General features: G+C 54.2%; 3 protein-coding genes and 1 pseudogene across 3 annotated transcripts; 2 read left to right on the forward strand and 2 right to left on the reverse strand.

Annotated features, from left to right (window-relative positions):
* Positions 1-227: 227 nt before the first annotated feature.
* Positions 228-1,619, forward strand: SAPIO_CDS2900 (uncharacterized protein; the record flags this gene model as incomplete). The annotated part of the gene is made up of 7 exons (XM_016785808.1): positions 228-291; positions 354-391; positions 473-628; positions 715-848; positions 939-1,116; positions 1,187-1,441; positions 1,533-1,619. The coding sequence occupies 7 exons, from the start codon at positions 228-230 to the stop codon at positions 1,617-1,619; spliced, it is 912 nt and encodes a 303-aa protein (XP_016644590.1).
* A 1,194-nt stretch (positions 1,620-2,813) lies between these two features.
* SAPIO_CDS2901 (Chromosome segregation atpase) lies at positions 2,814-9,215 on the forward strand (the record flags this gene model as incomplete). Its single annotated transcript, XM_016785809.1, has 2 exons — positions 2,814-2,911; positions 3,014-9,215. The coding sequence occupies 2 exons, from the start codon at positions 2,814-2,816 to the stop codon at positions 9,213-9,215; spliced, it is 6,300 nt and encodes a 2,099-aa protein (XP_016644591.1).
* A 524-nt stretch (positions 9,216-9,739) lies between these two features.
* Positions 9,740-11,359, reverse strand: SAPIO_CDS2902 (annotated as a pseudogene; the record flags this gene model as incomplete).
* Positions 11,360-13,530: 2,171 nt separating this feature from the next.
* Positions 13,531-14,235, reverse strand: SAPIO_CDS2903 (uncharacterized protein; the record flags this gene model as incomplete). The annotated part of the gene is made up of 2 exons (XM_016785810.1): positions 13,531-14,093; positions 14,157-14,235. The coding sequence occupies 2 exons, from the start codon at positions 14,233-14,235 to the stop codon at positions 13,531-13,533; spliced, it is 642 nt and encodes a 213-aa protein (XP_016644592.1).
* Between the last annotated feature and the right edge of the window lie 815 nt (positions 14,236-15,050).

Genomic DNA, 15,050 nt, shown 5'->3' on the forward strand with positions numbered 1-15,050 from the left:
CAGTCTTCCTAGTCCGATTTTCTCTCTTCTCCCCGCCTTCTCCCGACCTTCTTGCTCTCGATCCTAATACGACTCCATTCACCTCTGAGGAAAAAGGAATCTGCCTTGCTTGTTTCGTCCTGTTTATAGAAAAGGGCTCAGCAGCATAGATTCTCGGCATCCCGGGCACTCCATTTCCACCCCATCACAAATCGGACGAGGTTGACCTCACCAAGTTTGCGCCCACAATGTCTCCGCCCATGTCGTCCTCGCGAGAGAAGGAGTCGAATGTTGCCCGTCTCCTGGGCTCCGGTACGGAATTTCGGTGGCCAATTGATGGCGAGACGAATACTGACCTCGATCGAAATTTGCAGGCTCCGCCGGTATCGCAGAGCTTATGCTCTTCCACCCTGTATGACTCGTCCGATGACCCTTCAAAGCGAAAACGAAACCCTTCACAGCGACAATGTAGGACTAACAACCCGCGCCTTAGGTCGATACCATTGCCAAGCGATTGATGAGCAACCAGACCCGTATCACCAGCGCTTCGCAATTAAATACCGTCATATTCAAGGAGAAGGCCGCGGCGGGACTTGGCACCAAGTTCTTCTCTCTCTTCCCTGGTCTCGGCTACGCGGCGGGCTACAAGGTAACGCAATTTTCCTCTTCTTCGCTAAAGAAGGGTATGCGAAAGGAGACCAAGAACTATTTTTTTCTGACCCGAGAAATTTCTAGGTCCTCCAAAGGATATACAAGTATGGCGGTCAGCCCGTCGCACGAGACTTCCTCGGCACCCACTACGGAAAGGACTTTGAGCAGGCCTTTGGCAAGAAGACTGGCAAGGCCATTATGCACTCTACGGCCGGAAGGTAAGAACAAAAAACGACTGGGTTTTGCGCATTGGAGATTTCTCGGTGAAGGTATGAGGCCACTCACTAACATATGGCGATGGCATATAGTTTGATTGGTATCGGCGAGATCGTCCTCCTTCCCCTCGACGTACTCAAGATTAAGCGACAGACAAACCCTGAGGCTTTCAAGGGACGAGGTGTACTCAAGATTGTTAAGGATGAGGGCTTTGGCCTCTACCGGGGATGGGGATGGACTGCGGCCCGAAACGCTCCCGGATCCTTCGCGGTATGTAGTTGAGAATCGGAGAGCTCGAAAACCGGCATTGAGGACTCAAGCTAACATCCCCTTTCCACAGCTCTTCGGCGGTTCTGCTTTCACCAAGGAATACGTCTTCCATCTTCAGGATTACAACTCGGCCACCTGGTTCCAGAACTTCGTCGCTTCGATCGCCGGTGCCTCTGCCTCGCTAGTGGTTTCCGCTCCTCTCGACGTTATCAAGACCCGAATCCAGAACAAGAACTTCGACAACCCCGAGAGTGGATTCAGGATTCTCTCGAACATGGCTAGGCACGAAGGATTTAGCAGCTTCTTCAAGGGTCTGGTACCTAAGGTACGTAAAATATCACCTGACACACACTGCACAGGATCCGGAATACTCTCTGGACGACAAAGATTTGAAATATGCTGACTTGTATCTGCAGCTCCTTATGACTGGTCCTAAGCTTGTGTTCTCCTTCTGGCTCGCGCAAACCCTCATCCCTGCTTTCGACAAGGCTCTCGCGAAATAAATGAGTAGACTGTACGAAAAGAGGTGCTTGCGTAGTGGTTTGATCTAACCCGGAGAACTCCCTCGAGGAGTGTTTCCTGCCTGACATGTGTGTGATGGGTGATTTGTCTCCCCGACCTATATGAACGGTTTAATGTTATAGACGACAGGACGACGCAAAAGTTTGGACGGCCGACTCTCTATATACATGTCTGATTTTTGAGCGTGGAATTTATCTTTCACTCTTGATAGATGGGCGGCGGGAATGGGTAAAACTGGGTGTTGCTGAGCGAGGTGAGGGTAGTAGTAGAGAAATCTGTTGCTCATGTGCTTCTGTTATTCTTGCTTGTTCTTGTATAGACCAATCTTTTTTTTTTTCTTAATATCGCAGCTCTCGAGACATCAGTTGCTTCACCTCCGTATTGGAACAATGTGCTGATGTACAGCATTTGGACATGACATTGATATTTCGGCTTAATTGCGAGCTGGGTCTCGTTCCCAGGTACACAAGCCCATCGCAGTTGTTACCAATTGACGACCTGCCCGATATTAAGATGGCAGGAGTGAATCTCCCGAATTGGAAACAACAAACATCGTGAGTGGTCGGGCCTGGCCTCAATCAGTTGTACAGTTGTACATTCGTCGAGGGGAGGGTTCGAGACCAGGAACACGTCAGAACGTCTCCGCAGAGCCAGGTTTAGCCGTCATTCAATGATGGAAGGGGCGTTCATGATGATCAATTTGATGGGCCAAGGGGAAGGAGCCATGTTGTGTACAAGTACAATGTTGGGTGCCCAATGATAACCGCTGTGGCGCACTGTGTTGTCACGGCAACCACCGCCTTCCCGAGCTGGAAACAAACACAACATGGAACATCAACCAACCCATCAACCACGACCAGACAGGGCCGCGCAGATTCCAGACCAACCTTGGTGACAGCGAAGAAATCACGCTAAAACAATAATAAGTGCCATCCCCTCGTCTTATAGCCTTTGCCGACTTTATATTCCCTCCCTCGCAAAGTCTGGATCCGCGCACGTTCGAACACACCGTCTTACCGTGGTGAATCTTTCTTCTCCAATTTCCCTTCCTTTGCTATCAAGGGCCATTGGCACCCTTGCACGGTTTCGGCATCTTCTTCTCTGTGTTTTTTGTTCTTTCAATCAGCATTTCATTCGACTTCGAGTAGCTAGCTACATATACGATACCCACCACAATGCCTCCTATCGAGAGAGACGTCTCGATGGAGCCGAGAGGCTTACGACATGTGCACTCGGCTTCCTCTGATCATGGAAAGGCCCTTACTATCCCAATGTAAGTCGAACTGAAGAACATTCCTTACGATCCCAATTCGTACCCTCTCAAACTCTGTTTGCCCGCCTGCCTCGGTGACTGACGCATCATGAACAACAACAGGTGGGACAGCTCAGATCCCGACCGGGCTCCTCCTCCCCTTCCTCTAAACCCTCAGTCTCCCAGCATCGGCACGTCTCGGCCTGGAACATCAACAGCTATCCAGTCGGCACACGCTGCCTTGACAGAAAAGGCCCGCGAAAGCATGGCGAGCCCCCTTATGTCGAAACGACTCAGTGAGGTCTCGCCGGAGCGTCCCCTACCTCGCCCAACGCCTCACCGACGAATGCAGTCCCTCCAACCCAGCGCCGTACGAGACCGCGGCTTCCTCATTGAAGGAATTCCCTCCTCTCCCCTCTTCCCGGACAAATCGACCAGACCATCGACGCCAATTCGACATCGAGACTCGTTTTCAATGTCCCCCGACAAGATGAGCGAGCATAGGATGTCGACCCCAGTACCGGGTCCCAGCCTGACGCCAATTGTTAGGCCAACGGCTATTCGCCGCCATCACCAGAGTATCCTTGGCGAGAATACGCCTCCCCAGTCCGCCACGATGCAAGCCCTACACAACATGCAAACACCGAGCGCGACGCAGAGCCCTACGAGTATGCCACCACAACAAACTCCTGCTGCCCCTAGGGAAGTCGAGACACCGCTGTCCAACGTAACGAACAACTCCACGGCTGTACCGAAGGGGACTCCAAATTTCGATGCGGCGGCGCTGTCTAACCAGATAATAACGCTCACGAATATCGCCACATCCCTTCAAAAGGAGATGTCTGCTCTCAGTCGCAGGAGCCGGGATAATGCGACTGACCTCATGAGTCTGAAGCAGGTAACTAGCTCTCGGGATGAGGATATTCGAAAGACCCTTCGAGACTTGATTGGGAATCTCAATGATCCAGTCAAACCCATCTCGTCCTCGAGGGATCCATTTTACTCCGGCCTGTTCATTGATACCAAGCACAACCATAATGCCACCTCTCCCCCGTCTTCCCTCCGTACCGCTGGTGGACGGCCGTTCTCCTTGCCACGCATCCCTTCCCCTAATAGCTTTGCGACATCTATCGACCGCGAGTCCGTCGGTAGCCCGCCGTGCTCCGCGGCGGATGCGCCGGCCACGATTGCGCTGCTTGAGAAAATTATCCGAGATATGGGCACTCGCGAGGGTCAAGACCTGCTCGTCACTCGGCTCACCGAGGTTGCAGAGAAGCTGTCTGGCATGGCTTCGGCGACCAAGGTCGAGGAGTTGATGCAATTGATTAAGAACTCAGAGCCGGTCTTGATTCCCCCGGTAAACAGCAATGGAGGAGGTCCTGACAAGCCGAGGCTGCGAACTGTCAACTTTGAGCAGAATGGCGAGTCTTCTAGGTCAATGTCGTTCGATAGCATGAGCCGGGGTGGCACGGTCCATCCCAGAGAGGCCGCTGCCAAGGCTCCAGCTAATGACCTCGTTAATGAGGACATTTTGAAGATCATCAGAACCGTTAAGGACAGCGTTTCCCAGGGCGGAGGGCTCACTGCCGAAGTTAAGGCTCTTGTACGCGAACTCCGAGGCGAAGTCTTGGGCATGGGTCGCGAATTGCGGCGTCGGCTTGATGAGGTCGTCGCCAAGGATGAAGATAGTAGTTCGGCCGAGAGCGCGGCAGAGCAGAGGAATGAAATGAAGCGCATCATCAACGAGGGGCTCGATGAGCTCAAGGACCATATGGACAACCTCCTACGGGAACACCGCAGACAGTCAGCTGCTTCGGCTGCCTCCAATGCAGTCGACTACCAGGAAATCTACAATGCCATGCGAGCGGCTCTCAAGGATTCGCAGGCTGGAAAACAGCAGCCTCCAACTCGGGACGACGTCGTTGAAGCCGTGCGCGAGGCTTGGGAGAATTACAAGCCCGAGATCGAAGTCCAGCAGTTCGGTCTGGAGAGGGATGAGATTCTCTCCTGTCTCAAAGAGGGTCTCCAAAGCCACGCTCCGCGAGATGACAAGCCTGTCGGCGCCACTCGGGAAGAGGTGTTCCGTGCTGTGGTGGAAGGTCTTAAGCACTTCGTCCCGCCGCAAATGGAGACACCCGCCACCCTCTCTCGTGACGAGATCCTCGACGCCGTTAGAGAGTGTCTTGAGGAGTTCGAGTTTCCTGTCGCGCCCTCAGCTCTTGGAAATGACTTGTCTCGCGATGACATGGTCCAGGCTGTCAAGGAAGGTCTTCACGGGTTCGAATTTCCCATGCCACCAACCTCCCAAGCCCTTACGATACCCGGAGAGAGCAACGACTACATCATGACGAAGCTTAGCGAGATTATCGAGCTTATGAGGCGCGAGTTTCGCGCCGTTTCCGACGAAGCCAAAGAGAACGTTGCTGCCAACGGGCGTGATACGGAGCAGGTTCTCGACGCGACCAAGGACGGATTTGAGAAGATTCGTCATGATATGGAGGTTTTCATCAGCCGTGTTAGCGGCCTTTCGGGCAAGCCGGACGCGACGGAGCTTCTTCTCAAGAGGTTGGAGGTCCTAAGGGATGAAGTCGCTCATATTTTATCAGGCCAGATTGAGGGTCTCCGCGATGCTGTCAACATGTCTCTTGTACCTTTCACAACGCAGCAGAATCCGTCAAAGCAGTCCCTCGATTCCATCAAGGATGGCATCGACAGAATCCGATCAGAGCTTCAGCGACCCTTGCCTGGAACTTCGGAAGTTCTCGACGCCATTCACGAGGGTCTATCCGAACTTCACATCCGCTTCGAGAAGCTCGCCAACAAACCACCCGACCTGACCGCCAACGATGAGATTCTAGACGCACTCAAGACCGGCCTTGATGGCGTTCGATCCAACATCGATGTCGTTCGATCTGACATCGACGGCATCCGCGATAGCCAGAACGACCGTGCCCTGGCTCAAATCACCGACAATGCTATTGTACCAGCACCTGTCGACGTCCTCAAGCATGATGACATCAAGAACCTAGAGGTCCTCGTGACGCAACTAGGCAGCAAGGTGGAGGCCATGGACGCCGCGCCCCCTCCTGAGACGGCGTCAAGGGAAGACATCCACCGGATAGAAGAGATGATTAACCAAGTCAAGGAAGCCATCGAGGGCCTGCACGGTGAAGAGAAAGAAAGTGACAGCAACACTGAGGCCGAGTCCGAGAAGCCCGATACTAGCCTTAAAGAGGATGTCGAGGCCATCGAGACTATACTGAGGAACACCAAGGCCCGTCTCGACGACATGATCGACGGTGAGACCGCCGTTCGCAAGGAGCATATTGACGGACTTGAGACCCTCATCCTCGAGACCCGCGAGACTCTCAGCTCGATCACCACTCAGATGGAGAACACCTCACGCCGTGAAGATGTCACAATGCTTGAGTCGCTCATTAGCCATGTCGCTGCTTCTTACGACGAGATGAAGGAGCGAGCAGACAAGGAGCTTGAGAACCCGGAGAGGGTTACTCGCACCGACATCGAGGCCGTCGAATCCGTTTGCATGGACGTCAAGAATCTCGTCACCGAAATCTCCAGCAGCGGGCTCTCTGGACTGCCATCGAAGGAGGAACTGACGACCCTTGTCACCGACCTCAAGGACCGCGTCGATGCCCTGAGCGAAGCCCAAACTAAGGCTATGGAGGAGCGTCAAGCCGAGATGGTCGACGTCGGCGAGCGCGTGAATGAGGTGAAGACTTTCCTCACCGAGTTCCAGGACATGACCAAGTCGCGACTCGCAGACGGCGTTGTCGGTATGCAGACCGTCGGCAAGTTGCTCGACAGGATGGGCGAGACCATCACTAACAACGCAACGGTCAGCGAAGACCTGCGGGAAATGTTCGAGGCGATGAAGATTGAATTCGAGGAGTCTCGCGCCGGCGTTGTTGGAGTCAAGCTCGAAGCCGACGAAAAGTTCCAGGCCACGACGGAGGCTTTGAGCTCCAAGATTGATGAGCGAGTCGACGAGCTCATGGCCAAGTATGACGAGTTCCAGGTCACCCTGGAGGAGCGGGCCAAGGCCGGCGAGGTGAGAGACGAGGAGACCGAGGCCGCTGTCATCAGCACCAAGGCGGTTGCCGAAGAACTCAAGCTTCTCATTGACACGCTCGGCTCGACCGTCACAGAATCTCTAGAGAAGATGGAAGAGGCGTCCAAGACCGTCTTCAACCGCGTTGAGGACCTCGTCACACGGGCGGACGAGAAGAATAGTGAAGACAAGGCCGAGCACGAGCAGACGCGCGACCAGGTCAAACAGGCCATCGCCGCCGTCGAAACCCTCCAGGGCCCCGTCCAAGAGATGCAGCCCAAGATTCTCGAGGCGATCAACGATATTCTCACGCTTGTCGGCCAGCATTACGACTATGCCAAGACTGCCACGACGGACATCCAGGACAAGATTGAGGAGGCTAAGCCCGAGCCGCTCATGCTGCCCGAGGTTGAGAAGTACGATGATGCCCCTGTCCAAGAGAAACTCGACAGGCTCATCGAGGGCAAGTACGACGACACTTCTCTCCAGGAAAAGATTGATAAACTTCTGGAAAAGGAGTATGACGACAGCGTTCTTCAAGAGAAGCTCGATAAGCTCATGGACAAGGAGTACGATGATGGCGCTCTCCATGAGAAGATTGACAAGCTCATGGATAAAGAGTACGACGACAGTACTGTCCAAGAGAAGCTCGACAAGCTCATGGAGAAGGAATACGACGATAGTACCATGCAGGAGAAGCTGGACAGGATTATTGCGGATAGGTACGACGATATTCTCGTCCAAGATAAGCTTGATCAGCTTATGGACAAGGAGTATGATGACAGTGCCCTCCACGAAAAGCTGGATAGGCTCATGGAGAAGGAGTACGACGATACTACCGTTCAGGAAAAACTCGACAAACTCATGGACAAGGAATACGATGATACCGCTGTCCAGGAAAAGCTTGACAAGCTAATGGACAAGGAATTCGACGATACTACCATCCAAGAGAAGCTAGACCGGATCATTACGGAGAGGTACGACGACATTTTTGTCCAAGAGAAGCTTGACAAGATTGTCGACCACACGCATGCCGCCGGCAAGGCTTATGCCCAGCTTGACACGCTAGACAAGATCCACGGCGAGGTCATCAAGACGGCGGCGGGCATCTCGGAGTTCCTTGCGGCTCAGACGCAGCGCATTGCTGATGAGCATGAAGATCGCTCCAAGACACTCCAAGAGACTACAGTTGCCCTCGAGCGCAAGACGACAGAGAAGCAGCAAGTCGAGGCTTCCCTTGCCGACTTGCGTGCCGAGGAGGAACGCCTCAGGCAAAGCGTGTTCGGACTCAAGGCTGAACAGGAGATCCTCACCAGGCAGAAGACAAGGCTCACAGCCGATGTGTCGTCTCTCGAGACGGCGCTTAGGCTGCGCAAGGAGGAGCTCAACGAGATGGAGGAGCGCGCCGAGGGTCTCGAGCGCAGGATCCTCGAAGGAGTCATGAATCACTCTCGGGTGCTTCTCATGTCCAAGGCGAGCAAGGGCAGCGATGCCATGAGCCGCAAGCGCGTCAGGGTCAAGGGCGATGAAGCGGCGGCAACGGGCGCCAAGGAGAAGTCTGACCGCCGCTCGGTGAAATCAACCGTCAACATTGCACTCTCCTCGAAGAGGAACCTCGTTCCCAATCCGGCGGGCGCATCAAGGCGCATCGTTTCGCTGAGCCAGATTACTCACAATGTTCCCGCGGGAGGTTTCAAACGCAGCCATAGTGTGAAGGCTCCTTCCGGCGTAGGACGCGCCGGTGCCTTGAGGAAGACCAGCTGGGGTGGCTCCCTCGCCAAGAAGAAGTACGGCGATCTCGACAAGGAGAACGTCGTCGAGCCGGTCAAGGAGGGAGACGAAGAAGATGATGATGACGACGGTGTCGCCCCCCACGGAGGTGAGCTCGTTGTGAGGAGGCGGAACATCCCTCTGCCTACCGAATCAGCTCTGTCGACGGGTAGCACCCTCAACGGCGGCGATGATTATGAAGAGGAGGAGATGGAGCACCTTGATGATGACGATGAAGAAGAAGACGGCCATGGTAGTGGCGCGGATGATGACGGGGAAGTGAGCGATGCGGGGACGTTGAGGAGGAGTAGCCGCGGCACGACGATAATCTCAAGCGCCGTGGGCACGGGAGATTACTCGGACGACGAGTCGTATGATAGCGACGACTACGATTCGCGGAGCGAGTGGACGGAGAGTGCGGTGGGGTCGACGTTGTCGGATATGCCGGTTGCTGGGAATGAGCTTGTGCTTAGGCAGCGGTGATGAGTGTGTTGGTGAGTGAATGGGTGAGTGAGTGAGCGAGTGATCGAGGGTGTTGTATGTAGCTGGGTCTTTTCTACTTCTCTCTCTCCGTCTCTCGTTTACACTCTTCTCTCTTTTGTCTTGGGGATCGACAAGGTGGTTCTTGAGCTGTTGGAGTTGGTTTTTCGCTTGGGAAGCCGAAAAAGAGTAGGAGGCACGTTTTATTGTGACGATTACGATATGTTATTTTGGTATGTCGGGGTAGTCTGGACATGTTAGCTGGTTTTTTTACGGCAGTAGTAGCCTTTTTCTATTCTGTTCCTCTCTTACTTTTAAGTTGACTAGGAGGAAACTCTTTGTTTTGATAGCAAGATTGATAAAACTTCTCCAATACTTTCTTGAGCACATGTAGTGAGCGTAAGGTGTAGATGATGAGGATGAGAGTCTATTGACACAAGGGATTGATGTATACAAAACTGTTTCTACATTTTAACAAAGACATTATATGATACACAAGCCTTCTAGAAATCTATCCAACGCAACTCTCACTCCTCGACCTTTTCAATCCTCTCCTTCCCATCCATCCAAGGCCTCAAACACTCCGGGATAACCACGCTCTTCGTCGCCTCATCCCACCCGTTCTCCAACAACGCAGCCACGACCCTCGGCACAGCCAACGCCGTCCCATTCACAGTCCAAGGAAACCCACCGATCCTGCCCCCGGCATCAGCAGAGCGCAACCGCGTCCCGAGGCGCCTGGTCTGATAATCTGTGCAGATGCTCGCGGAGGTGACCTCGCCCCAGCCGGCGTCCCTCTGGACCCTGGAGGGGAAGTAGGCCTCGATGTCGCATTTCCGCGTGGCGGAGGCGCCGAGGTCTGTGGAGGGCATCTCGAGGACGCGGCAGTAGAGGCCGAGGGAGCTGAGGATCTCGGTTTGGATGTCGAGGATTTCGTCGAAGACTTGTTCGGTGGCTTCTTGCTCGGGAGTCGTCCACGCGAAGAGTTCGACTTTTGTGAATTCGTGCACGCGGTAGAGGCCCTTTGTGTCGAGGCCGCGTGAGCCCGCCTCGGCGCGGTAGCACCGCGATGCCGCGACGCGGCGCAGGGGTAGCGACTCGGCGGGGAGGGTTGTGTCGGCTTTCATTCCCGCGAGAGCAATCTCCGAAGTGCCGGTGAGACAGAGCTCGGGGCGCCCGCGCTGCATATCTGATGCATCGCGCGCAATAGCGTAGATCTGCTGCTCGCCGTTCTGATCGCGCGGCTGAAACCCACAGGCATCAGCAACGTAGCTGTAGACCATCGTCGGGGGCGAAACCTGGCGCCAGCCGTGGCGCGTGGCCACTGCGAGTGCGTACTGCGTTAGCGCATGCTCGAGCTGCGCCGCGCCGTCGACGAGGTAATACCAGCCCCAGCCCGAGGCGTTCGCGGCGGCAGCGAAATCTAAAATCCCCAGCTCCGTGCCGATGTCGACGTGCGATTTCCCCGGTTCCGTCCTGCCGAACCCGGCGGGCGCCTCGTTGATGTAACTCAACAGCAGCGGCTCGTCACCCCTCGGCGTATCGTCACTCGTAAGATTCGGTATCGCCTCCGCAAGCCCCTGCATCTCCTCCATCAACCCAGCCTCAGCCTCCTCCACCCCCTGCAACTCCCCCTTCAACTCCCTCGCCCTGCGCAGGACCTTTTCCCTATCCACGACGGCCACGTTCTCCTGCCCGCCCTCGCCGTGCCCGTGATCGACCGTCTTCCCCGCCGCCGCCCTGATCCCCTGCAGAGCCTTCTTCGTGGCGTTGGCCTCCTCGCGGAGCAGGCGCGAGTCCGTCTGTAGTCTTTTCCATTGCTCGAAGAGGGAGCGGATCTGGAAGGGGTAGGTGCTTTGGCGGGCGTAGTTTCGTTCTATGCAGTTTTGGGCGTAGAGTTCGGGGTTTTCGCGGATGTGGCGGATGTCGATTATGGGTTTGGGCGCTGTCGTTGGTCTCTTTGGCGCTGCTGCGGAGGAGGTGGTCGAGTCGGCGGGCGGTGGGACGGGAGGTGGTGGGTGCGAGGAGGAATTGTTGGAGAGGTAGCGGGTTGGAAGGGGGGAGAGGAGGGTGAGCTTGAGGGACGGTCGGGCTTTGAGGCTGGGGAAGTGGAGGGACGTTGCCCTCGTTGCGAGTCGGGAGGTCATGTTGTGTGGCGAGAGGAGCTCATGCTTGGATGAGCTGCGAGTAAGGATCGAAGAGGGCCACACTTTGGCGGGATGTAACGAGATCAATTGATATCGCAGGTTCCAATAAGGTCGAGGCTTTTGTGCAAGTAGCTCGCGAGCAATTGGCGGAAGCTATTCTCAAAGGTGGAAGTGGTGTGGTCTTATTGATCCAAGGTCGAAAGCTCGATGCAAAAGCTCGTCGTGCAAGTCACCTCACCTGTTTTCGACCTCTCACGATGCGCTTAGTCATCACCTGTTGTGCCTTAAACTATCCGATCCCCTTCACCCTCCGTGCTTCAATTAAAGTACGAAGTACACCGATTATTGCTTAGAATGGGGACGGCCAATATTAGACGAGGATCTCGGTAGGGTCTGATCCAACGAGCACTGATAAAGCAAACACTAGTCATAATCATCGCATACTCTGCTGACATGGTCGCTGATGGACCCATCAACGATTTCGGCTGCCGCATCCTCCGTGTTCGTCCCCGAACGGGTGTCATATTCCCGTTCAGCTACCCCCAGCCCCCCGAGCTTGCGGCAGCTCTGGCCGAGGCCCAGGCGGCGGCTGGGATCACTGTGTCACGCCCAGGTAAGCTTCCCGTCCTCGTCGAAGTGCTAGCCGTCCTGACATGGCGGCCCACGTTTCGTTGAGAGGGCCTATAATCACGGCTTTGACGATCTTGACAATGATTTCTTCGATCGAGTTCAAGCAGGGGAGTTTAGAGGTGTTTAGCGGAGCGGTTAAACTAAATTGAAGTTTAGCGCTTTTGCAGCGCAAAGTCGCTTGGCGCCCAGACCTGGTCGTAGTATGCCATGCCCGAGGACGGATTTTTGCCACAAACTCACAGGCAAAGTTACTGTGGTTGGGCGTACTACTTCGTAGTACAAGCCGGGAAATTCAGTTTTGAGGAGGAGGTACTTTAAACCCCGTCCCACCCATCAGCACGTGATACGAAGGTGCCCGGTTCTTTCACGCCGCTTCCCACCCTTCGACAAGTCAACCGCGTCCCTGTCATCACCATGCCGCATATCACTGGTCAGGCAAGCCCGGTTTCAGAAACGCCTCGTTGAAATTCCAGCGCGCTGGACGGATGAGCAGACTGAGTTTCTTCGGTTCTCGTTTCCGCCGTGTCCGACACCTATAGCAACCACTGCAGGTGGTCACAAAGACAACCTCTCCGAAGTTCGATGGCAGCTGATCCAGCCGCGCTTCTCTTTTCGGCACTCAGCAATTGGAGCATGGTCTTCATCACCACTGAGACTTAACATGTTAAGTCTACTGGGCGGTCGGACGATCAGAACACTGGCATGTAGCGTTTAGGTCCGGATACCGAGGCGCAAGAGCTTCACAACTCCTCGCCCCCTCATGCACTATGCTCTTCGTCAATCTTTGGGTTCTTTGGGCTCATTATTATCACAGCCAGGAGAAGGGACCGGGGAGCAGCCCGTGATCGCACGTACTCCAGTAATAGACAAGGCAGGGGACGATTCTTCTGTTTCCTTTTATTTTAATTTTATTAGCTCTGGCAAAGTCTAGATTATATATGGACTTCATAGACCGTTGTCTCCTCTGCTCCAGCTAGCTTCCTAGCTTCCTCACATCTAGATATATAAACAGATGAATGTACATGTGTTCAATAGTATTACTACAAACTTTTAAGTATCTATATCCCTCATCTCGCAACGCCTCACTTACCCGGATTGTCTCTTCGAAGCATTGGGATATCAATCGTTCCAGGATATTACAGTAAATCCCATATTTATATCCATCCAAACGTCTAAATCCGGCAACCGCCCTCTCGCGTTCGCGAGCTGAGCGCTAGTCAACAAGACCAAAATTCGCCAAACGTCCTCAAACAAGTAACAGTAACGCCCTCCGCCACAAGGCCCCGGCTGAGTCTGTCTCTAGGAGGTGAAAGAAGACTTATCGTGTAGGTAAACAATGAACCGTTCAACTATCCAAAACAAAAGGGTCGTCTAATACGCAAGTACGCCCACGAACTCCAGCAACGTAAGTGAGATCATCAAAATCCCGGCAGCACGCACCTCGTTCGGAATCTCGACTAAAAGAAGAATAATAATAAAAAAAAAAGAGAAAAGGGAAGAAAGGGAGAGAAAAGAGATTGGAGGGCTTCGCATCTTTACCATCAATTCTGACGCATAGGCACAGGCGAAGCCCAAAGCTCTGCAGGTGCAGGTTCGTTCATCCCCGGTAGCTCGCTTGTCACTTTGCCCGGAGGACCATATGCAGAATACGCGTACGGTTGAGAACTATCGTACCTTGCGTCTGGCGGCAGCGTGTTCGCATGACTTTCCGTGGAGGGCGGCGACGATGCACCCTGTTGCCTCCTCCTTAGCAGGAACCACACGCCGCAGCCGGCGATGATAGCGGCGAGTGGGATTCCGAGCCCTAATCCCACTTTAAAGCCGGTCGAGTCTTGCGCCCGGTCGCTCTGTGCATCCGGGGTGGAAGAAGAATTTTCGGAGGAAGCGTCCGTCGTGCTAGTAGGGGAGCTCGAGGACGATGAGGAGGAGGAGGAGGAGGAGGAGGAAGATGAAGGGGTCGCCTTGTCATCTATTATGTTGCCTTTATTGTCGAGGAAAACTCCTTTTCCGGTAAAACAGCACGTGGAATCGTTGCTGCAGCAAAGACTCCCGTCAGAACATTGCCTTACGCGAGGGAAGAAATTGTTATGAAACTGAGTCTCGTCTACAAGAAGTCAGTCAGCTGAAAAAGGCTCAGAAGCCAACCCCTTCTCGCCCCCAAAAATACCAAAATGGCAAAGGGTAGATCCATACTGTAGACGCATATCGATGCGCATTTGCTCTCGTCGTAGTGGTCGTCCGCACATGGGCCCCTAACGAAGGTATCCTGGGGGTCACCGGGATTATGACAGAGCCTGTTGTCCAGGCACGTCGCGTTGACACCGCAGCATGCTCTAGACCCGGGACATATGACTTGATCTGCGTAGGCAAGTCCGTTGACGCCGTAGCATGTAGTGGCTGTTCGCACTGCGGTGGTGAATATGGATGCGAAGGTCAGGAAGAAACAAAGTGCTCTGCCAGTCATTTCTTGTTAAGGTGAGAGCCTCTAAGGCATTAGTGAAGACGACACGTAAAAGAAGATGGTCGATATTCCCGAAGTACTGAAAGACCTTTTAAAAGTACTGAGCCGAAAATTTTATATATTCGGAACGGAGCGAGGGAAAAAAGGAAAGGATGGGAGGGTTCCAAGGAGGGCACTTCGCCATAAGAGCCACTCTCGGCGGTTTCATCATCGTCTTGAACGCTTTCCTATCAGGATTCTCGGGATTCTCAGGATGGAGGCCGACTGCAATGTGAAGTTGGCTCCAATATAATTACTTAGGGGACTAACACAGCGTTTGATTGATTGCGGGGCATGCAGGTTGCCCGTCCCAAGCGGTCCCAAGTTGCCATTCGCTCCGCCCCTTTGCCGCCGCCCCTTTGCCGCCGCCCGAGGGCGAGGTGTTTAACTCATTGGCCGAAGTCACCACGGATGGCATCAATTGATATGCTGATCGGCGGCTCCTGTCCGGGCATGCATGCCAGTCCAAGGACTCGAGGCGAGCGAGGTAGATTCCGGGGAGAGAAGGATCAGAATGCCAGTTAGTTGTCACCAGAGTACAAGTACTCGTCTTTTTCACCT

Source organism: Scedosporium apiospermum (assembly GCF_000732125.1).
Source record: "Scedosporium apiospermum strain IHEM 14462 chromosome Unknown SEQ_SAPIO_0087, whole genome shotgun sequence".
Taxonomy (NCBI): Eukaryota; Fungi; Ascomycota; class Sordariomycetes; order Microascales; family Microascaceae; genus Scedosporium; species Scedosporium apiospermum.